Source organism: Humulus lupulus, chromosome 8 (assembly GCF_963169125.1).
Source record: "Humulus lupulus chromosome 8, drHumLupu1.1, whole genome shotgun sequence".
In the NCBI taxonomy this organism is placed as follows: domain Eukaryota; kingdom Viridiplantae; phylum Streptophyta; class Magnoliopsida; order Rosales; family Cannabaceae; genus Humulus; species Humulus lupulus.
Window position 1 is genome coordinate 118,191,276 of NC_084800.1, and position 25,577 is coordinate 118,216,852.

The 25,577-nt window shown below is 34.1% G+C and overlaps 1 protein-coding gene across 1 annotated transcript; it reads left to right on the forward strand.

Annotated features, from left to right (window-relative positions):
- The first annotated feature begins 17,178 nt into the window (after nt 1-17,178).
- Nucleotides 17,179-25,226, forward strand: LOC133798371 (delta-1-pyrroline-5-carboxylate synthase). Its single transcript, XM_062236629.1, has 20 exons — nt 17,179-17,405; nt 17,850-17,921; nt 18,002-18,105; nt 18,198-18,300; nt 18,431-18,592; nt 18,668-18,945; nt 19,988-20,138; nt 20,269-20,433; nt 20,685-20,762; nt 20,860-20,949; nt 21,127-21,213; nt 21,320-21,406; nt 21,528-21,624; nt 21,706-21,809; nt 21,953-22,028; nt 22,385-22,535; nt 22,678-22,746; nt 22,927-22,993; nt 23,079-23,149; nt 24,798-25,226. Exons 1-20 carry the CDS (start codon nt 17,355-17,357, stop codon nt 24,877-24,879), a joined length of 2,145 nt encoding a protein of 714 aa, XP_062092613.1. The 5' UTR covers nt 17,179-17,354; the 3' UTR covers nt 24,880-25,226.
- The last annotated feature ends 351 nt before the right edge of the window (nt 25,227-25,577 follow it).

Here is a 25,577-nt window from a genome sequence, read left to right on the forward strand (position 1 = left end):
TTGGTCCACATGTACATTTGCAAGGAAGACTCCAGCGCTCACTGCTCTGCCTTGCCCTTGCTCTTACCTACAACATGAAACAACTAGGTAAGCGAAAACGCTTAGTAAGATCAACTTTCAAACAAAGCATGTAGAGAATTAGGGTTCCGGACCCTACACAATCAATTTCAAGAATGCTAAGGCATCCTGGCAAACTTATGGTCATGCCTGACAACCAATGATAAATTAATTCATAACTAGATAAAATCCTGCACTCAGAAAATCCCAGAACAAGCAGATATATTATATCACAACTATATCTTATCAACAATTATATCCCTGCACTCAGAAAATCCCAGAGCAAGCAGATATATTATATCACAATATAATTCGAGACCAACGCTCTACAATTTCCATCAATTCAGGTGTAACGCGCCCTCCAACATAATTGCTAATCTGTAAAAGAGAATCGAGTCTCCACACTAAGATCTAGCCAATAAATATCCTCAACAATGGTAACTAACATGTTACCTAGGGCATCGCTACTTATCCAAGAGTGTAATCCAATTTACACGGTTTTACGGAGACTTCTATGTTAATCAGTGGTGCTGGTGAGCAGTTGCCCCTAGGGTGTTCAGCCTCACTCAAATCTTGGCAACCCCTAGTATCTCTAGGCACTCTCACTGAATGGCCAATATTCACGGCTGCTATGCGGGAATAACTTATCAGAGCACTTGCTCGGATTCTAACCGTCCAATGATTAAGTAAGCATGAGGGCCCCTAGGTCCCATTTATTTTGGCGCCCCTAGGTTTAACCAACTTATCCTCATCTCATGGCCACTCATCGCGGTAATGAACCGGACATAAATAAAATCAAGCAGTGTGACGGGGATCAGACATCTAGAGTATGACGGACATCTACCGTTCATATTTTCTAACTCAGCACCCACTAGACTAACGTCTCTAAGAAACTTTCTACGACAAGGTATATATGTACATGTATCCCTATACTAACATACAATACAATAATTGTTTCATGTTACAGCCATACAATATAAGTTGACTTACTTTGAGTCCTTAGCGCTCAGTAGGTTTTCACCCTCCAACGTTCAGTCCAGTTACGCTTAGCCAATACTGTAGTTATCCATACAGTATACTCGGATTAATTATGGCACTCATAATTCATTATTATTATTTTGGGCAGTTTGGTCATTTTAATAAAAGTCATTTGTAAGGATTTATAATCCTTATTTGGTTTTAAACCTATTAAGGATAGTCATACAAAATATTCGAGACTAAACCCTAAGTCTCGGGGAGACCTATGCTAAGGTCTCGATACCTAGGCTCGGGTATCACAATGGTATTTTCCCACAATCTGCTAAAAATCTTATTCTTTCAAGATATCGCTATTAACCCGCACTTTCGACTAGTCGGTTAAAATATGTAAGATTTTAGCCGATATTATATCCAGAAAATACTAATAAATTCCTTAATTATTTTTAAAGAAAATAAACTCTTAAATTTTCCTTTTATTTTTCTTAAGATTTTAATATCTAAAAACCGTTTTAAGAAAATTGCCTAATTTATCATAATTAGGAAAACCGTTAAAAATTTCCCATCTTGACTAAATAAATTTTCCAAAATCAATTAATCAATTTTACTTACTAGAAAAATAATTCATTTAATTATTTTCTCAAAATATAGGGTTTTAAACCCTCTTTTAATTTATTAACTATTAATAAATTAAATCTCTTATTTTTAAAAAGAATAAAAACTCTTTAATAAAAATAATTCATTTAAACTCAAAGGGGTAATTTTAGTGAAAATATGTTTTCAAGACTTACCAATTTATATCTTGAAATAAGCAAAATTTTACTTTTTACCTTATGTTCCAAAATCTCATTTTTACACTAAGTGTGAAAAACCTATTTTTTACATTTTTAACTACATACTTCGTTAGTTCATAAATTGAAATTTACTTACCCAATTGTTACCAAAATTTTCCCATTCCATTTTTGTTATGTCATTTAGGTCTTTGTAAAATCTTAGGTCAAAATGAGCATTTTTTATTGGTGAAATCATTTTCCAACAATGAGGTAAAAATTACCTTATTTTCAAGTCCTTATTTTTTTCCAAACTTTGATAATTAATAATTTTCAAACCGTTCAATATTTTCATACCAAATTTTACAGTGGAATACTAGGTTATGCCAAAAATATGTTCACAAAATTTTAGAAAAAACAGGGTTCATTTGCCCTATACAGTGGCTGTCCAAACTTGGTTCTGAAAATAAGAATACGAAAAAACAATTTTTTACCTAAACTTTGAAATAGCATAACTTACTCATTTCTAAACATTTTTTTGTGTTTCAAATGCTCAATTTTATGTACTCAATCTCAACAACATCACAGTACAATTTAATTTTACAAAACCAATATACAGTGGCTGCTTGACTCCTTGGAAGTCACAGCTCAAAACATGTTTTGTTTTAGGGTATCCTATAAAACCCTTGGGGGTTTTGGTTCCCATTTTCAAAAATCAATACACAAGCATCATAAAAATTATTAAACAACTAACATAACCTTATTACATCACCAACAAGAAACTTTAAGCATTAAATATACAAAATAATGCTTAAAACTAAAAACCCTACAACAAAATCATCAAAAGTAAACTTTTTACCTTTTTGGTGTTCTTGCTTAAGGTTTGGACCTTCCTATTAGCTTTGACTCCTTCAAAACCTTTCAAAAACCCTAACCAACTTCCCCCAACAACATAGTTAATTAGCTATTTGAAACTCTATGCTTAAAACTTTACAAAAGTCTAGATTAATGAAACTTTACCTTAGGGAAAACCCTTCCTAGACCAAGACTTAGCCTCCAAGTTTCCTTGGTGTTCTTGAGGTTGAATATTGAGAGACAACTTGAGAGAGTTTAAAAAAAAGATGATAGTGAGAGAGTAAAAGTGAGTGGTCGGTTCTTAGGGGGAGGTTAGAAGAGTTTATACAACTCTAATTTATCCTAAAAACACTCAAGTGTTTTACCCACTTGCTTTTATCCCTAACATTTAATTAAATGAGATTTAAACTCAATTATTTTTTGTTCACACTTTTAAAAGAGTCACATGGCCGGCCACCATTTCACTTTTTCTATGTTTTATATATATATATATTTAATGGTGAACAATTATTTCATAAGAAGAAAAACCCAATTTGACTTTCTACACTATTTTTACTCTCATTAAGTTTTAATCACCAAACTTAATATTAATTAATTAAATTAAATGTCTCTCATATTTAATTTAATTAATCACAAAATAAAATTTAACATAAGGTCCATTCATGGAATAAAATTTCCCATTTCGGCAAAATTAGGCATTTAACACAAAATGCCTTAAAATTTCCATTTTCTTTTAGGTTTATTATTTTTGACCAAACTTTAACTTTTATGAATGTATTTTATGCCCAAAATATAATTGCCATAACTTTTCATTTTATTTTCCGAGATTTTTACCCGATCAGGGTTTTTGTGTCGGTTCAGGACCGAAAGTCTTATCATGACTTTTAAAATCACAAAATTCATATTTTGGCTAGAAATAACTCATGGAATACTTACAAACAAAATATAATATTATTTAAAATAATATTCTTAACCCGGGGGAAAAAATCTCGACCCGAGTCGTTTAAAGGTACCCGAAAACGCAAGACGTTACAGTATTTCCTCCTAAATACCCACTTACACCCAATTGGCTTAGTCCTCGGTGGGAGGTCTACTAATTCCCAAGTGTTATTGGAAAGAATGAAATCCATCTCATCATTGATGGTGTATTTCCAAAATTCACTATCTCTTGATTACATGACTTCTCTATAAGTCTTAGGAATATCCTCAACAAGAAGTACAATTGGAATTTTCCTAATGACTTCTTCTCTATTTCCTTCTGCCATGTAGAAAGAAATCCGTTGAGAATCTATCTCATCCAATCCTAGAATTTTCTCTCTTGTGACCCTTTGACTTCTTCTTAGTTCAATGGGTTGCTCCACATTCCTTTGAGAATTCTCCTCTTGAGAATCATTTTTGGAAGTAGATGTTTGAGAATTGTTCCCATATAACAATTTTTCCTTTAGAAACGTTGAAGCTTGAGAATTGTTGTCACATAACATGTTCTCAAAAAATTCAACTTCTTAAGATTTATCACAACATTAGACTCTAGGTCTAATAGCCTATAAACTTTACCACTGTTGGCATAACCAACAAAAGCACACTTTATGACTGTTGAACCTAACCTTGTTCTATTAGGTTCATTTTCTTGCAATATGCATGACACCCCCACGCTTTGAAGTACCCTATATTGGGTTTTCTTCCTTTCCATAACTCATATGGAGATATCTCATTTTTCTTCATCGGTACTCGATTAAGAATGTGACAAGCGGTTAACAATGCTTCACCCCATAAGTTGAAATTCAATTTAAAAACACCAACATAGAATTTATCATCTATAGATAAGTTAAATTTTCCTTTTGACAACACCATTGTGTTGTGGTGTATATGGTGCGGTGCACTCATGAATTATGCAATTTTCTTCACAAAATGCATTGAATTCATTAGAGAAGTACTCTCCTTCTCTATCACTTCTTAACACATTATTCTTTTTATTAAGTTGATTTTCAACTTCCAATTTGTAAACTTTAAAAGTATCAAAATTCTAATATTTATGCTTTAAAAGAAACACATAGGTATATCTACTAAAATCATCTATAAAAGTAAGAAAATACCTTTCACCACCTTTAGTTAAAACACGATTTAATTCACAAAGATCACTATGGATTAAATCAAGTAAATTAGATGATCTTTCTACCTAGGAAATGGTTTCTTTATCATCTTAGCCTTAACACATGTTTCAAATTTTCCATAGATTTTAATATTGCATGCAATCATACCACATTTAACTACTCTTTTCATGGTTAAAAAACATATATATGATAGTCTAAGATGCAATAAAAATAAAGAATCATACTCAACAATATAAGCGGAATTAACATATTTATTGATAACATTGAAAGTTACATCATTGGTGCACAACTTGATCATACCCTCACAAGAGTACCCCTTTCCCAGAAATACATTTGATTTGATAAGAATAAATTTACCAGACTCAAAAACGACTTTAATGCTGGGTTTGCCTAGCAAATCTCCACTTACCAAGTTTTTACTCATTTCAGGAACATAAAATACATTCACTAATGTGACTTTCTTGGCGAAGGTGAAAAAGACTTCAATGGTACCTTTGCCAAGTACCTTGGATTTTCCCTCATAGCCCATTTAAATCTCATGGTTTCCCTTTTACTCTTCAAAGGTGTTGAACAATGATTTGTCATAGGTGACATAAATGGTGGCACATGTGTCATACCACCACCCCTTCACATTGCCTTGGACCACATTCACCTAACTAAGGGTAGCAACAATGTTCTCATCTTTGGTTGCATTCACCTTAGGTCCTTGTAACGCTCTGGTTAGCCAAGATCATCACACTGTGTACTTTAAATAGTTCTTAACTCACTAAACAAGTCATTAGGCCATAAATTTGCATCTAAGTGTCATTAATGGGCCAGGGTGAAAAATATTGGTCAAAAGGAATGGATATGTTTTATTAAAAACATTAAAGTTTACATGGGATCCCATAAAAATGTTTACAAAGTTATTTACAATAAAAAATGGTCATTACAGTTCAAAAGTTACAATCTGCCGACCTAAGCGGAAAAAATAGGGTTAAACCCTAGTTCCCCTGAGAAACACCTTGGCCGTGGTGGTCAAGCGGCCGGATATGTACACATCGCCACCTAAGCTCTCCACTCAAGGTTGGGCAAGCTTTTCTTTCCCTTTACTTGCACCACATAGCACCCGTGAGCCAAGGCCCAGCAAGAAAACTTTTTACTGCATGTATACAAATAACATTAAATGATCCTGTAATCATTCCGGGGTCCTGCGCCCTGAATTATTGACTATTAAGTCATTCTGGGGACCTGCGCCCTAAATAGATGACTAGTAAGTCATTCTGGGGTCCTGCGCCCTAAATAGATGACTAATAAGTCTCTCTTTGGGGTTCTGCGCCCTAAAAATATGATTAATAAGTCTCTCTGGGGTCCTGCACCCTAAGCCATGTGACTATCAAGTCACCTGAGTCTTTTAGCCCTGACTCTGAGTAACTAGTCATACACTAGCCAAGTGCTTTAGTTTTCTTCGACCAATAGGTCGATCAAGCATTTAATGCTCATGTTGATTATATCTAATCATTTTGGCTTGCATTTAATATGCTAATGTTGCTCTTGACTCATAAGTCAATTCCACACGACTAGTGCTCAATATCGTTGCCAATGATGACTAATAAGTCAGAGCTTCATGACCAGTACTAAACACCATTGCCGTTTCTGACTAATAAGTCAATGTCATTCACAAGTAAACAATGCTGCCATGCATTTACAATGCAACCAATGTCAAAATATAGAGCACTTAACACGCTCATAAATAATCATGCATGTCACATATTGGGTGCAATTTTCTTACCTCAAACTTGAGCGTAAAATAAATAAAGAATGACCCTTGAGAAAGATCCTGTCCTTAGGCCCTTAGCGGTCACCTAATCATAATTAAATATGAAATCTCATCAATAAAATAAGTAATAAAAGGTTCATGGACTAAAACCCAGATTCCGGGACCTCGAATCCTACTAAAACGGTTAGTAGATTCGATCCCGAGCCTTACGGTTCAAAAACCCGCGCTCAAAACTAACTAAAACCATGCCTGGCCCAATTATCAACTTACAAACCACCTTAAAAACAGAGTAAAACTAAAGTTTTAAACTTAGAATTCCTTACCTCAATTGCGAATTAACACCTTTCAATTGTTGCAACACAATCCTAAACTCTCAAGCCTCAAATCCCCAAGCTTAATCTTCTAGCTTGCTTCAAAATTCCAAACCGAGAGAGAGAGAGAGAGAGAGAGAGAGAGAGAGAGAGAGAGAGAAAAGTGATCAAGAGTGAGAGAGAAGAACCTCTGTTTTCAGCCTGTGTAATTCTACAACCTTCCTTGGCTGAGTTTATCTAATGGTCCATATGACCAAATTGCCCCTAGGGCCATCTAAAAACTTCAAAACTAAGCAAGGGCAAAATTGTCATTTCCCACCTATCCCGTTAATCATAATAACGTCCTCCAATTCCCACCATTCCCAATATCCTCAAATAATTATTAAATCATATCCCATTACCCGTTCATCCCCGGTAATGTACTAAACACCAATTTACCCCTAGGCTCACCCCGAGCCCGGTAATTAATCCCATTATGACCAAACGACTAACTTGCTTCCTAGGATCGTCTCATGCCAAATAGCTCAAACATATCCACATAATAATGTGGTCCCACCCATATATCACATACATGCACATAAATATACAAATACGTCCTCAACGACCAAAATTACGAAAATGTCATTCTTATAAGAAGTGGGCCCACATGCATGCAAATACCATTATATAATAATGTAACTCACATAATCATGCATATAATCACATATTAAATCAATTATGGCCCTCCTGGCCCCCTAATCCAGGCACTAAGCCACATTAGAGAATTTGGGCCTTGTTGGTCATTTCTATGTCTGCACTCTCTAGCATAATGACCATTTTTCCCACACACAAAGCAATGACCTTTCTCGCCCTTAAACTTGTTTGGGTTGGTTATTGGACCCAAAGGATTCTCCGTTCCCTTTTTTCCTTTCCCTTTCTTTTTGAGATGTTTTGGTTGTGACACCATATTTGCTTTGGAAGTCTCTCCATTAGACCCATCCATAAGTTTGTCTCAACATATCAATTCCTACTCAATTTGAATATGCTTTTGGATTTCCTCCAAAGAATAACCCTCATTTTTATGAAGGATTCTTTTCCTATAGCTCATCCAAGTTGGTGGTAATTTTGCCACTATAGCATCAACTTGAAAGGCCTCGGGAAGCTCAATCTTTAGTAATTTCAATTTGTTAACTATAATGCCATATTATTTAGGGACCGTTACACTGTGTATTTTAAATAGTGCTAAACGAGCCATTTGGCCATAACCGTGTGACTAAGTGTGATTAATGGTTTAGGGTTAAAAATTTTGGTCAAAGATACAAACGTTTACTTTATACATTGGATCCCAAAATACATTTAAAAGGTTAATTACAATATAAAGTTACAACCTGCCGACCTAAGCGGCAAAATAGGGTTTGACCCTAGCTCCTCTTTCAACCCTCGGTCGTGCTGGTCGAGCAGCCGCATATGTACACATGGTCACCTAAGCTCTCCAACTCAAGGATGGTCCAACTTTCTTTTCCCTTTACCTGCACCATATAGCACCCATGAGCCAAGACTTAACAAGAAAACTTAAACATGCTCATAAGCAGTTAATAACATATTACTAAATCATAATAAGCATGCCTAGCAGTAATAACCATACTCATGCATGCATACCATCCATATAAATGACTACAACGTCATATGGGTCAATAGCCCAGGATAACCATCAATGAATCATATCGAGGTCCAATGCCCAAAATACATGATTATGGAATCATACTGGGGCTCAGCGCCCAAACACATGATTAATAAATTATACTGGTTCAACGCCCTAGGATATGGGACTAATGAGTCACCCCGGGGCCCTTTGCCCTGTCTTCTGTATAACCAGCCTTGGAGCTGGCCCAGTGTACCTAGCGCTGAGTTTTCCCCGATCGATAGGTCGGCCAAGCATAAACCATATCGACTAGCGCTCAGCATGCTATTGTCGTCCTTGACTCATAAGTCAATGCTTTTCGACCAGCACTCAATGTGCTAAGGCCATCCTTGGCTAATAAGTCAATGCTTTACGACCATCACTCAACATGCTAAGGTCATCCTTGACTAATAAGTCAATGCTTTACGACCAGCACTCAACGTGCAAAGACCGTCCTTGACTAATGAGTCAATGTTGGGGCCTAGCCCTAGGATATGGGACTAATAAGTCACCCCGAGGCCCATCTCCCTATCCTCTATATAACTAGCCTTGGAGCTAGCCCAGCGTACCTAACACTCTAGTTTTCTCACGACCAATAGGTTGGTCAAGCGTATAATGCACTCCTAGTTAAGCATAACCACCTCGACCAACGCTCAGCGCTATTGCCGCCCTTGGCTAATAAATCAATGCTTCACAACCAGCGTTTAGCGCTATTGCCATCCTTGACTCATAAGTCAAGCCTTTCTTAATAAGATAATGCAAACATGCATATATTATATGTCAAATATCCAAATATAAAGCATTCGACATGCTTAATCAATAATCACAAGCATAATTATAATCATGCACATTTTCAGGTGTTCATGCCCTATTCATATTCCTTTTCAATATTTCGGGCCAAGCCATAATCACATGTATCACATATTGGGTGCAATTTTCTTACATTTAGTCTAAGCACATGTTACCAATAAACGTCCCTCAAGCACGACCCCGATTCCGAGCCCCTAGAGATAACCTCAGCTGTGATTATGTCCTCTTAGCTACAACTAAACTAACCCCAAGGCTAAGCCTTGAATTTCCTTAGCTTTCCTCCAAAAATTCAAACACCAATGATAGAGAGAAAGAGAGAGAATGATTGAGAGAGAGAGAGAGAGAGATAGTAGATTCGAGTGAGAGAAGAAAAGAGAGGGAAAGCTACTCTGTTTTGTTCTGGGGGTTTTCTATTGCTGAAGGGAAGAGTGACTAAGTCACTATATTTGCACTAAAATGACCATAATGCCCCTAGGGCCAAATTCCTCTCTCACAGCTCCTCAAGGGTAAACTTGTCATTTGCCACTTATCCTGTCAATCATAATTAGTGTTTCACAAATTACCGTTATTTCTAATATCCTCAAATAATTACCAAATAATTTCCCTATTACCTGATTCTGGTAATGTATTAAGTACTCAATATACCCCTTGACTCACCCCGAGTCAAGTATTAGTCTTGTTGTGACTTTCCCACTAGCTTGCTCCCTAGGATCGCCTCATGCTAAGTAACTCAAATATATCTACATAATGATGTGGTCTCACACATATATGATAAATATACCCATAACGGGCTAACTTACAAAAACCCTTGTAATCAGAAATGATCCCACATGCATATTTAATACACCTAAACATGCATATCAAGCCATATTATAATATAACTCACATAATCATATAATGATACACACATATATATATATCACATAATCATATAATTTCCATAATTTTCCATCCTGGCCCCCTAATCAAGGCCCTAAGCCTTATTAGGTAATTTAGGACGTTACATTAACAATTATTTGAAGCTCATGAATTTGAAGAAGAATAAGTTTATCACCAAAAAATTTGAAATCAATGTATTGAGAAATCAAAAACTTTTTGGTACCTTCCTCTTTTGCCTTGAATTTGGTCTCAAGGGCATCCCGTATCTCCTTTGGCGACTTTGTCTCGGTGTAGAGGTCATAGAGCTTATCAAATAGAGTGTTGAGGATATGACCCCTGCATAGGATACTGTCCTCCTTCCTCTTGGTTCTAGCACTTTTCACCTCAGGTGTTCCTTGTCGGTTGGCGCTGGGAGAGGTTCAAGGGTGGACTCAAGGAGGTAGGCAATCTTGAGTGTGGTCAAGATGAATCTCACATTGTCTTGCCACCTAGTGAAATTGGACCCATCAAACCTACCCAACCTCACTAGGTCTTGGTTCATGATCTTGATGGTCTCTCCTTCCATTGAAACAAACAAAAGGATAAGCTTTTGAATGTTAGAAATAATAATATTGTTCCAATGGAAAATAGGAAAAACAAATACAGCTCTAGAAAAAAAAGATACAATTGATAAGATGATTGATTAAATAAATTTACAACTCTATTGAAAAATTACAAGTAAATAGAGAATGAGTAGATGAATAGAATAATAGAAACGGTAACTCTATAAGAAAAAAGATACAAATAAACTAAAGGATTTAGTAACTACTTGAGATATATTCGGTGTTAGTGAGATTAGGAGGGAAGTTTGAGAATTTTGACCATTTTACCCTCGAGGACGTTTTTGGTACTCCGAGCCTCGGGATTTACTTAGAGTTACTTGAACTCTAAGTAACTTCACAAAATAGAAAAAACACTCAGCAAACACACTCTCAGCTTTCTCTCTCTCCCTCTCACTCGTTCTCCTCTCTCTCTCTCTCTCATCTTTGTTGGTGAATCTTTGAGGAAACTAAGGGAATTAAAGGCTGAAAACTTAGGAAATTGAAGGCTTAGCTCTAGAGCTTGCTTGGATGTAGCTAGGAGGTCTTGAATCACAGCTGAGGTAAGCTCTAATCCCTGTTTTAATTCAATTTTGTCTTTGTTTTAGAGGTGTTCTTGAGCTTGTGGCTCAAGGTAGTGATTTGAAGATTTGATGGGGTTTTGGGCAAGTTTAGAGCTAGGTTTTAATGCTGGTAATATGTTGATACTGTTTTGGGATTGAATTATGGTTTCGGGAATTATTTGGGATGATTTTAGTAGGATTTGGCTGAGGAAGAAAGCTGGAAAATATGGGTTCGTAGGGTCGCGCGTGCGACCAGCATGAACCTAGGGCATGGGGTTTCTTGTTTTGCCTAGGCGTGCCGCAACCCTTCAAGGCTGAGTCGCGGCACGTGTCCCTGGGTTTGTGGCCGTAGGGGCATTCTGACTTGAGGCGCGCTGCGACCCATAAGGGGGCGTAGCGGCATGCATAAGGGAGATTGGGAAAATTAGGTTTTAAGTGACAGGAACTCAAACTTAACGGCTTGGGATCAATTTTACTACCCGGTTTAGTAGAATTCGACGTCCCAGAGGCTAGGACTCGGTCCGAAAGCCTTTATTCGCTCGTTATTGATGGGATTCTATATTATGGTTGTGACTAGGTTACCGCTAGGAGCTCGAAACTGGGATCGTGCTCGAGGGTCGTTCTTATTATACATTGCACTTGGACCTGAGGTAAGAAAACTGCACCCAATACATGATATAAGTGATTAGGGCTTGGCCCGGTTGTTATATATAATTATGAATAGGGATCGGGCCCTTGAGAATGAACATGATTAAGATTATGATTGTGATCATTGATTATGCATGCTTGAATGCTCTGTATCCGGATTATTGTTAAATGATATACACTTGTTTGCATTGTATGTGTATTAGGGCTCGACCTCATTAAGGAACATAGTTAATACTTTGTTTGTATTTAATTGGTTGAGATATATGATTAATATGTATGCATACTTGTATTGTCTGAGGTATGCTTATCTGCGTCTAGTTATCTGTTTATTTGGTTGTCTGAAAATCTGGTTAAGGCATTTACTTATTAGTCAAGGGCGGCAATAGTGCTTTGGTTGAGAGACTTAGGCCCAATCAGGGACATATAATCACATTGGCCGAGCCTATGGTCGTTTGGAAAGAAACAAAGCGCTTAACTAACTCTATGGCTAGTTACTCAAAGCTAGGGCAAAGGGCCCCGGGTGACTCTATGGTCACATAGCTAGGGCAGAGGGCCCATGGTTAACTCTATGGTCACCTATTTAGGGCAGCGGGCGGGCCCCATAATGATCCTATAAACATTTATTACTAATGGTATGCATGCATGAGTAGGTTATTATTGCTGTGCATGCTAGATATGCATCTGGAATCTGTATTTACTATGTTATCCACATGTTTAAGTTTTCTTGATGAGTCTCATCTCACATGTGCTATTTGGTGTAGGTAAGGGGAAAGGGAAGCTGGAGTAGCCATGAGTTGGAGAGCTTCGGTGGCGGCGTGTACATATGCGACTGCTTGACCACCACGACTTAGGTTATCTTGGAGGAACTAGGGTTGTATCCCTTATTTTGCCGCCTAGGTCAGTTTGGCTTGTATTTTGGACTTGTATATAACCCTTTTAAACATTTTTTTATGTTATTTTGGGATCCCATGTATATACTAAACTTTTAAATGAAAAGTCAACATTTCCCTTTGACCAAAATTTTTAACCCTAACTCTTGTCACTAACCTTAGTTACACGTTTATACCCAAGGGACTTGATTAGCAAGTCTGACACTATTAAAAGTACACAGTATAACGATCCTTGATTAGGAGGACATTACAAAAGCATTGGGGATCACCAACTTGAACAATGTTTACAACTTTTGTCCAAAAGCTTATTTCCCCATATCTCAAGCACTAATGGAACTCTCATAAATGGAAATAACTCTCTGGAATAAATAAGTTTTTTGGTGTAATTCTAGCAAAGTGCTCTAGTGGATAGAAAATGATGTGCCTTACAAGTGGGTATTAGACTCCTAGCAAAGTGCTCTAGTTTTTTGGTGTAATTCTAGTAAAGTGCTCTAGTTTTGAGATACCATTGAATTTCAAATTCCACCAACCCCATGGTTGTTACCAATGTTTATTTGGGTGTTTATGGAATTAAAATGAAGATTTGAGAATTACTTGGGATGTTAGGACCGTTCAAATTAGAAAGAAAAAAAAAATTGGAATTGGCTATCAGCACCCTAGGCCGCGTCCTCGGACATGCATGGCCGTGGCCGCGACCACTGGGCTGTTGCAGCCTCTCCAATTTTGCATTTTCTAAAACGTCTCAAATCCTTTTCCACATGATTTTGTAACCTCCATATATATAATGAGAGTTAAAATCACATCTCCAAAAGTCATATCACATTATGGCTTTGTGAAATTCAAACTCAAAAGTGTAATTTAGACCATCTCCAATGCAAGATGTAAATTTTGTGCCAAATTTGGTAGAAAAAAAGAGTCAATGTCATATTTGGCTCAATATTTGTCAATGTGCTCTAATCCACAAGATGCAAATTAACTGAAAAAAATGAACAATTTATTAAATATTTATTGATAATATACAAAAATTAATATCCTTTTCATTTTATATTGTAAAAAAATGAATAAAAAAAGTAATATGGTTAGACATTAATTGTTAATTAATAAATTAGTGACAATATAGTAAATAAAAAGGAACATTTATTGTTGTGGCAAATTTGACCAATGCTATCTCTTGTGCCAAATTTGACATAACTTTTAACATGTGCTAAATTTGGTACACTTTTTAGAACACCATTGGGATGATACTTTTACTAAAATGTGCTAAATATATCAATGCACCATATTTTTGACACTCTATTGGAGATGCTCTTACAATCTACACATTATTGTGTAATATTTTAGAGTTACAAATTTGTTACTCCAAAATTGTAACTCTCATGTATTTTTGTGTTACAATGTGTGACCCACACTTTGTCACATTATTTAATCTAAAACATTATATTATATATAAATAATATAACGCTAAAAAATGTGCGATTTGACACATGCTAAAAGTTGTGACAAATTTGGTACAAGATATAGCATGAGCCAAATTTGACACACAATAAATTCTACTTTTTTTTATTTACCATAATGCTATTATTCATTAATTATTATGATTTCACCTTCTTTATTTGTCATATTACCATATTTTGGACAATAATTTTTTTTAGGGTGTGATTGGTATCTAATTTGGGTTCAATTTTATAGTTTTGAAAACTTAAAGTTTGTGGGTCCCATCAAAATAAGTGATTGATAAGTTATTTTGTAAAATCAAATCCAAATCAATATCCAGACTTTACAATGCAAAATGAAAAACGAGAAAATATCGTTTTCTCCATTTTGTGAAAGTTCTCCTCCAAAATCCTAAAAACTAAAGCCATTTATTATCTTTCTCTCAGCTCCACTCCCCTCTACCTCTCTTCTGCCATTATCAATCTAAAGTATCTCTAAATTCTGTTACGTTTTATGTATATATATATTGTGAGATTTTTATTTTTAATCTTTATGAAATAAAATATGCTATGAATATATATGTTAAATGTAGGTTTCTGTGTGCGTATATATGTATATATATGCTAAATCTAGAATTATGCAACAAATGCACTTAAAGTATTTTATACAGGAGTTTTGAAGGAGACTGTTATTTGAAAGGGATAGCATAATGTGTATATATATGGCTACACAATGTGATTTGGACATATAAGGACTTACAATCCATCATATAACAACAAGAAATGAGGATATATATAACAACAAAAAATGATGAGATAATAATACTGATTAATGAGTAAGATGGTGCGTATGTTTGGTTGGCTAATTAATTAGACTAATTTATATACATATATATATATCTTTTTTTGTTATAACATATATTTATACATACATTATATAAAATTTTACCAATGAAAAATATATTTGAGGAGGAAATAAAGCCAGAAACTATGAAAAAATTGGATCATAAAACAACTATGGTTGATGAAATGAAAGGAGGAACATTGGAAAAGATGATGATGATGATTTATATCATCATAAAACAGAGTATGTACGTGAGGAGAAAGAGAGTTATGCGTGTGAAGAGAGAGAAGAAATAGGAGAGAGAGTAGACTCTTATTATTGAACATAAATTTATCATTTTAGAAAGAGAAAGAGGAGAAAGTGATGTATGGGAAGAGAGTGGACTTTGTAGTACCATTCTATTGTGTATGCACGAGGAGACTATAAAGAGTGGCTAGTAAAATTTTTATAGGCATTTTATAATGTAATATCTTTGTTGTTTGATGCTTTAGCATGCACTGATCTATTAATGACATCATGTTTCAATAAGGTGGAGATCAAGGTGAAATTTATAAGACACCATATATTAATTTCAGTCAAAATTTATACCACTATGATGAAAAATGTTGGAGATGATATTGTTGGACAATATAGCTTAGCTATAATAAAAAAGCTTAATTAGTCAAAAATAATGTAACCTTGATAAAACAAAATGTAATGTTATGAGAATGAACAATTACTATAAATTTAATTAATGCACTAATTTTAAATTTCATTTAACTAAATTTATTGGCAAATTAAAATTTAATATAATAGACAATTTGTTTCATGTTGCTGTTATATCATACAAAATCTACCAATCACTTATTTTGTTTATGTTATATTTTCAGATTTTTTATCAATCACATGTTATATTTTTTTAAAACTAAAAAACAGTTTACAGATAGTAAATCAATCACATTTTCAAAAATATATTTTCAGTCATTAAATTCAGATTTTCATTTCAGAATTACACTTTTTAAAAATACAGTTTTCTAATCGCGAATCAATCAGACCCTTATATTCTCAATAAATATTAAATGATCATTAATAATTGATTTTTTTCCTACTTAATTTGCATTTTATGCATAACACAATTACAAATATTATGCTCTATATATAATATTAACTCAGTTTTTGTGTCAAATTTGACACAAAATTTACATCATACAAAAACATATTATGTTATTTAAAAGTTAATACATTAAAAAAATTAATTTCATTTTTTAATATAATTTTAATCAAAATTGAGTTGAATGGATATTTTTATATAGGTTTGTTAAATGTAATTATATGTTTTGATATTATTAAAAATACAAAATAATAAAGTAGTGTTTTTTTTAGTCTATGAGAAAACATGAACAAATTTTATAAATAAAAAAATAACTGAATAAAGTAATAAGAAGTAATTAATCTCTAAATTTTATTGTTAAGAAAATAAAACTCGATAAAAAAATAATGAAGAAAAAGAATAATAATAAGAAACAAGATATTGGTAGTACAATAATATAGGGAAAATGTTTCTGACAAATAAATAAAAACAGTTTTGACAAAATACAAAAAGCAACAAAAAAAAAATTATAAGATAAGAAACTGATAAGGAAGGAAGGAGGACTTTAACTACATTCACAATATCCCTTCCCATAAAAATTACCTTTAGAAAAATTAGGCGTGAAAAAGGTAAGGTAGGAATCATAGTATGATATGGTGAGAAGACTATGGATATAAATAAGTGAGCCGTGAGCGACATCCATCCTGGGGGTCCGCATGACACGGATCTAAGGAATCATAAAATATATACTCTAAACTATCTACTTGTCGTGTTCTCCACTCACCAATCCGCCGCTCTATTATTATTATTATTATTAATAGTTACTTATTTTAATCCTCATTTTCCACGTCACCACATACCATTCTCCATTGCATTTACTTAAATGCCCTTTCTCTGTTATCGCATGGCGTTCTCTCATTGGACGCAGCAGAAGGCCGATAGTTTCGGGGTTACCTCCAATGGCACCACCACCACCTCACCTCCTCCTTCCGTCTTACATCACCTCACCTGATAATAAATATCATTGAAGAGACGTCTGAATCTGGAGCAACCCTATCAAAAGATACACCCAAACCGAGTTGCCGAGTTTTGCCTACTGACTTCGAGTCGCCGCCGAGTTCTCCTTTTCAGCATTGAACGACATGGATCGTTCTCGAGCTTTCGTCAAAGACGTGAAGCGTCTCATCATCAAGGTCCGTCGCTCGCTCACTCACATTCTCTACCTTTTTTTGTCTTTAGTTCACTTAAGCCCTAAATTCTCCCTCGATTAATCCTGAACGTTGAAATTGAGAGGGAAAGATGAGTGTTTTTCTTTCACTGATTTTCGGCTATACTTTTGCTAACAATATCTCGTGTGCTATTTAGAAATGAAAATGGAAAATGAGCACTTTAGTTTTGATTTTAGCTTATACTGATTACAGCATTTTATTTTTTAACAAATATACTGATTACAGCTTTAAGTAAAATATTTTTGGGTTTTTATAATTTAGATACCTGAAATTTGTTTGTCAATTTAACTTATGAAATGATATTTGGATTTTTTTATAATAATTAATTTATTTATTTTAAGAAGAAGAAATGAAATGTTGGTTTTGATGATTGATTGATTTTTCGATTTTGTCCTTTGATTTTTGAAGGTTGGAACTGCGGTTGTTACTCGAGCTGATGGAAGATTGGCGCTTGGAAGACTAGGTGCCCTTTGTGAGCAGGTCATTTCTATATTATATATTTATTGTCTTTCGCAATTTGAAAATACGATCTTTATGTTAAATTTTGAAATTTCTTGCAGATTAAAGAGCTGAATTCTCAAGGATATGAAGTCATTTTAGTGACATCAGGTGCTGTTGGTCTTGGTCGACAAAGACTTCGATACAGGAAATTGGTTAACAGCAGGTATCTTTTGTTTTGTCTCAATTTGATGACTGCCATTGTTTTCGCTTTTGAAGTATTGTGTCAGTTTAGATATTTAAGTAAATTTCTTGCAGTTTCGCTGATCTCCAAAAACCACAAGGTGAAATTGATGGGAAGGCCTGTGCTGCGGTTGGACAAAATAGTCTTATGGCTCTCTATGACACATTGTTTCTTCAGGTGGTTTCTTGTTATTGAGCTCAACTAAATTTTCATATGTACTTTGGGTTTAATTACTTACTAACACAGTTTGATGATTGCTGGACAAAGCAGTTTTAAATTTATTCAACTTTTCTCTTCTACCCTGCAGCTTGATGTGACATCAGCTCAGCTTCTTGTAACAGATCACGATTTTAGGGATAAAGATTTTAGAAAGCAACTGAGTGAAACTGTGAATTCATTGATTGCTCTAAGGGTTGTTCCGATTCTTAATGAAAATGACGCAGTCAGTACTAGAAAAGCTCCATATGAGGTACATTTGTTTTTTATATCCTGTTAACTGTTTGAGTTGTTAGTGTGAAGTTTTGTTCATGAGCGCTCTTCGCAGGATTCTTCTGGTATTTTTTGGGATAATGATAGTTTGTCAGCTCTTCTGGCTTTAGAACTGAAGGCTGATCTCCTTGTTTTATTGAGCGATGTGGAGGGTCTTTATAGTGGCCCTCCAAGTGATCCAAAATCGAAGCTTATCCATACATATGTAAAAGAGAAACATCAAGATGAAATTACTTTTGGAGACAAATCTCGAGTCGGAAGAGGAGGTATGACTGCAAAAGTAAAAGCTGCTGTCAATGCAGCTTATGCTGGAATTCCTGTTATTATCACCAGGTTTGCTTTTCTGCTATATTTCTATGAAGCATTTTCCACGCTGCTCATGTAGAATTTAAATTTATGATGTGCACACTACACATCATGGTATTACCATATTTTGATGATCTTAATGCTAATTTAAGAATGTTTCAATTCCTTAAGCCACAAGGTGAGAGGTAAGGAGTGATCATGTTTTAACTTCATTTAAGTATTGAAAGCAAAGGATGATAAATGATGTTATTTAAATGACAAAGGTACCCCAATGCTTAAAACTTAAAAAAGTCTATTCAGTTACTTAGGGACTGGTTGGCTGGGTCACTTTTGGGCTTTTAAATCTCCAAAAGCACTTTTAAAGCTGGTTGAGTTTTCAATATATTTTGACTTTTAGCTCTAAAACCTCTTTAAAAAAAAAGAGAGAATTGCTAAGGTGTACCAGTGGAGCTCAACACAATCTTGACACGAAAAACCGCTATTGGTGTAATATAGTATTGGCTCCCACATATTTTAGTGTAAAATATAATACGTGGGACTTGATACTAAATTGCACCAATCAAATGTTAAGTGGTATCGGGCACCATGGGTGCCTTATTGCAACAATGCTATTTAAAAAATGTTAGCCTCACTGGTTCAATGAGTTATTTTAAAGAAAGCTAGCCTGAATGGGTTATGTGTTTTGTCTTAAGTAATAGTTTCGAGGAAGCTAAAGTAAAAAGCCCAGCCAAACAAGTCCTTAAGCATTTTTTTTTATAAGGAGGGGAGAAGCCTTAAGGATCTTTGATGTGTAACCGTTTAAGTCTCAGCTTTTCTTTATAAATCTTACTTATCAAGCATTGGTCATAAGTCATAATTCTAATACCGTACCACTTTTTTTTTTCTTCATTATTAAAATTAATTTTATGGGAGAGGTCCTGTGGACCTTTTTTCATATTTTTGTCCCTATAGAAATTCATGTCTTAATTCTGACATAGAACACATTTTTATAAGGTAGCTGGAATAGGTAGCATCTTTGAACCCAATGTGTATGCTGCTGTGTCAATAATATTCTTGTTTCATTTTGAAGTGGGTATGCTCCTGAAAACCTTATTAAAGTCCTTCAAGGACAGCGTATTGGTACCCTCTTTCACCAGGATGCCCGTTTAATGGTTCCAGTCAAAGAAGTTGATGCACGTCAGATGGCAGTTGCTGCCAGGGAAAGTTCAAGACGCCTTCAGGTAGCATTTTGGAGTTTCTTGTGCAAAACATAATAGGTTTTCCATGGTTTCCTTTCTTATATTGCTGTATTCTTTGTCTCCAGTACATTTTCATCGGGAGCATAATTTACTTGGTGACTTTGTTTTGTAGGCCTTATCTTCAGAAGACAGGAAAAAAATTTTGCTTGACATAGCTGATGCCTTGGAGGCAAATGAAGAGCTGATTAAGGCTGAAAATGAACTTGATATTTCTGAAGCACAGCTGGCAGGATATGAAAAACCCTTGGTAGCTCGGCTGGGTTTGAGTGCATCAAAGGCATGTACTAGGTTCCAGTTGGTTAATTTGTGTGTGTATTTATATGTATTTTGGTTCCTCACTAGATGGTTCTTGTAGATAACTTTTTCTGTCGCCCTCTTGCCTTTTTTTTTTCCCTTCTCTCTCTCTCTCTCTCTCCATCTCTAAGAAGTGGTTTCGTATTTAACTATGTGTTCATACATATGCATATATACATATGTATAGATATTCTTTTGCTCACCTTGCTGATTAAAGTTCACTGTGATTGACAGATTAAAAGCCTTGCAAAAAATATGCGTGCTATTGCAAACATGGAAGATCCAATTGGTCGCATTTTGAAGAGAACTGAGGTATTTGAATAGTGTAGGAGAGTTACTCCAGATCTTGATATTCACAGTGCACACTATTCTATATAAATATTTGTCTCATGACCACTCTTCTATATAGATTGCAGATGGCCTTGTACTAGAGAAAACATCCAGTCCCCTTGGAGTTCTCCTAATTGTTTTTGAGTCTCGTCCTGATGCACTAGTACAGGTAAAGAAAACCCCCACTGTTCTTTGCTATTAAACTTTTATGTTTAGTATGGTACAAGTCGTTTGGTTGAGTTGGCTAGCTCTGTGTGCCTGTGATCATTTTTTTTTTAAAGAATAATCCTAAGCATGAGTTTCTGCTCATCATCATTAGCCTATGTGCTTTGTTTTGTTTAAATAGATTGTTTCACTAGCAATCCGCAGTGGGAATGGACTTATTTTGAAAGGTGGAAAGGAAGCAAAGCGATCCAATGCTGTTCTGCACAAGGTTAATTTCTTATATTCAATTGATCACTCCATAATATGATATACTTGAAACTGTTGTGGTAGTCTATTGTTTTCCCATCATTCCTCAGCTTATGTTTGTTTTATAGGTTATTACCGAAGCCATTCCGAATACTGTTGGCGGAAAACTTATTGGACTTGTGACATCAAGAGAAGAGATTCCTGAACTACTTCAGGTGCGCATAGCCTAGAATAATTACTTATTACTTGTTTTTTTCTTTTCATGCATGGACTTTAATAAGAAAATTGAGTCAACTGAAATTGAGAGTGATGATATTTTTCTTTTTTGTGCTCTAGCTTGATGATGTGATAGATCTAGTGATCCCAAGAGGCAGTAATAAGCTGGTTTCCCAAATAAAAAGCTCAACCAAGATTCCTGTCATGGGTCATGCAGGTAATATAAAGTGAACCTGTCATAATTCTTTCATTTATACTGCGGAATGCAGGTAAGGAATTACATTGTGTTTTTCTTCAGATGGAATTTGCCATGTTTATATTGATAAGTCTGCTAACATGGATATGGCAAAGCGAATTGTCCTGGATGCAAAACTGGACTACCCAGCAGCTTGTAATGCCATGGTAATCCAGTTATAATGTACAATTCTCTATTTGACATGAATTCTCTTATCTGCTTGAAGTGCTAGCCCAAGTTTAGAAAGTCTTTGCCATTATTGCCTTGCATGATTTGGCACGTTCCTTATTTTTGTGTCTTCGACTCTCAGGAAACACTCCTTGTTCACAAGGATTTAGTGCGAACAGGTTCTTTTAATGAGCTTATTGTTGATCTTCGCACTGAAGGTATAGTTTCTAATAAGTATACCTTTTTTTCTTTTCACCAAGTATTCATTCCAAAAAACTAAAATAAAAAGAATTATCATATTCTGCTTTGACTACCCTTCCAATAGCCAAGATGCCTAGCTAAAATAATTGGCCAGCTTCTTACATAATGGTTAATATTAAGTTTTTGAAAAATTTAATTTTTTTTCCCTATCAGGTTTTCGTGATTCGTGAAATGTCTTGAGCCGTTAACATAAATTAAGGCTATATGACTGAAACTAATATTAATTTATTTATGGACCTTTTAGAAGAAAGCTCCATGAAACATACCTTGGAATATTCTAAAAGCACAACTTATCTGACCTACTGTTTTGCAGGTGTTACTTTATATGGTGGGCCTAGGGCAAGTTCCTTGCTGAACATTCCTGAGGCACGTTCATTTCATCATGAGTACAGTTCACTAGCTTGCACTGTTGAGTTTGTGGATGATGTTTACACAGCCATTGATCACATACATAAGCATGGAAGGCAAGTCTGCATTTTATTTTAGAAAGCATGTTAACATCTTGATTCTGTCTCTTGGCATCCTCTTCTCTTATTTTTTACAATAAAGTATGTGATTTATGTACAACACAGAGCTTTATTTTTCTAAATTCACTACTTTCAACAGTGCACATACTGATTGCATTGTTGCGGAAGATTCAGAAGTCGTGGAACTTTTTCTACACCAAGTTGACAGGTGATAGTACTCAAGCTTATCTTGTTCTGCAATACACACCACTAGCCTGATTGCTGTCTATGATTGAGAAGAGTTGTTTGTTATGTTATGTTAGTGATGATTCGACATGATAGCACTATGGTATTTTGGTTCTATATGTCTGGGGGTACTAATGAATTTGGCTTGTTATAAATATTGCAGTGCTGCTGTTTTCCACAATGCAAGCACAAGATTTTGTGATGGCTCACGATTTGGACTGGGCGCAGAGGTATCTAATGGGGGGACTGTTACACAAAAGTTGGAAATTTTTCTCATGGTGGCTTGGTAGTTGATTCCCTACAATTTTGATGCAGGTTGGAATAAGCACAAGTCGAATTCACGCTCGAGGTCCTGTAGGAGTAGAAGGCTTGTTAACAACCCGATGGTATTATTTAGTTGTTTTAACAAATTATGGATTTTTTTACTGCTTTTCGTATTGATTTATCATTGGGTGTTTCTATTGGCATATTTTTTTTCAACTCACCTTTTTTCTAATTAAAGCCTGCAGAAAATTTAAGAGTAAGGATATGTGCACACACAAATTACCCACAAACTTGGCAAATCACTTCAACCAATCATATTTGTGCACACACAAATTACACAAACTCATGTGGCAAATCACTTCAACCAATCATACTTATTTAAGATGGATCTCATTGGGTAGAAGTGATTTGCCACATAAGCTTGTTTAGTGTTTTGTGTGTAATTAAAAAAATTCACGTGATCCTAAATATATTTAACATTTGTATATTTATATGTAAATAAATTTAACATTTATATATTTACTTTATGTTTATATATAAAAAGTTTGTAGGTAATTGAAATTCTTGGTTTTAAAGATTTATCTTTTTAGTGATTTTAACAATTTTTTGGTTAACTCAAACAGAATATTCTAAATATTTAACTAAATATATTTTTTAAATAAATTAAAAAAATATATTTATTAATTATATATTAATATAAATTTAAATGTTATAAAATATCATTATTATAATAATATATAATATAAGACTAGATATTTAATAATTAACAAATTAAAAATATGTATTTATTAATTATATTAATATAAATTTAATACTAGATATCTATTAATTATAATAATATAAATTCAAATCTTATAAAATATAATTATTATAATAATATATATTACAAGACTAGATATCTAATAATTATATTAATATAAATTCTAATGTTATAAAATATTATTATTATAATAATATATATTAAAAGACTAGATATCTAATAATTATATTAATATAAGTTCAAATGTTATAAAATATTATTATTACAATAGTATATAATTATTGATACAATAATACATATTAAGAATAAACATATTACAATAATTTTGTTACAATAATACATATTAAATGCATTATATATAAGTGTTCTATGTGTACAAATAATATGAATGTATAACAAAATAAGAAATTAGAATAATATTTATCTTCTATCAAGAATAAACAAGTTTTTTCTTCAATTATTAATGTGTGATTTGAATAATATCATGAATGTTTTGTACCGTAAATAAGGTAGTTTGTGATCTAAAACGTTATCGTGTTATTTTAAAAAAAAAAAAATCACAAGCAATGTTTTGGTTTGTTTTTTCTTTTAATATGTTTATATCATTTTTTTATATATAGTATTATTTATTTATTTAGAATTTATATAAAAATTATAAAACTTAATAAAAATAACTAGTAAATTTTCTAAATAAAATTAAACGTGCAGGTTATTTGTTATAAAAGTGTGAATATATATAGTTTTATCATAACTAGTAAGGATAAAAAGATATATTAAGAAATAAATAAATAATTAAAATAGGGTGGATATGGATATGGATAACTATGTTATTGTCCATAATTTATTGGTTAATACCTGTACTATCTCGTCACCTTAGATCATTTTGTATAATATATATATATATAACTATTTATTGTAGGTGCTGATTAACTAATAAAGAAAACATTATACTGAGCAATGAATTAGAAGGTTTCCATATTAATATGTATTCTGCACTGTTGCAATTGCAGGATCCTAAAAGGGAACGGGCAAGTGGTAAATGGTGACAAAGCGATTTCATACACCTTCAAGGATCTGTCAATTGAATCCTAAGCTATATGGAGGGAATCATAAGGATTCAACCCCACGTTATGTCGGGTAAAATTATACTCTCTTGTCCACAGAGTTGAAGGGGAGAGGATAGGGAAGCAAGAGGATTGTTTCTCTTTGTGCTTTGCTAAGTTCATGTTAGTGTAGTAGTGAATTACTAGAGAGAGAATATGGAAGGAAGAAGGTCTGCTGTTCCTTTTTGTCGTTTGCTGCGTTGCGTCAATATTAGTGTAGTGAATTGTTAGGCTTAATTTGATAATTTAATTTCATTGCTATGGAACAATTCACAAGTGAGGCTTTTGCTAGGCTTGGCTTAATTAATAAATAATAATTTCCTTAAGTTTATTTCATCCGGAGTGGTCTGGTTACTGAGTGAGTCTCCAAATTGCACTTACATTAGTTTCAACTTTTTAAGAGTTTTGAGTTGAGCTGGTTGCAGTTTTTGCCTTGTGAGGAATAAGTGAGGCTATGTTCTTGCCCTTTTCTTCGTCTGCATGGTTGGAGACACGGTGCTAGTAGGGATGAGCAAAAGGGGGAAAAATTAAGAGAAAAAAGTTGTTTTAAAAAGGTTTTTAGAATAAATGCTCACTTTCTTTCTGTTTTTTTTTTTGAGAATTTTTAGCAATCAAGTCAAAGTAGTAGCACTCAAGTATTTTTTAATTAATTATTTTAAACAAAGTTTTAAAGATTTTTATGGATAA

Bases quoted from the DNA above. Each gene is read 5' to 3' on its own strand.
- LOC133798371 (XM_062236629.1), top strand. From the start codon at position 17,355: ATGGATCGTTCTCGAGCTTTCGTCAAAGACGTGAAGCGTCTCATCATC. The intron at 20,763-20,859 runs GTATTTGAATAG...TCTTCTATATAG, and splicing joins GCATTTTGAAGAGAACTGAG to ATTGCAGATGGCCTTGTACT. The intron at 21,407-21,527 runs GTGCGCATAGCC...TTTGTGCTCTAG, and splicing joins AGATTCCTGAACTACTTCAG to CTTGATGATGTGATAGATCT.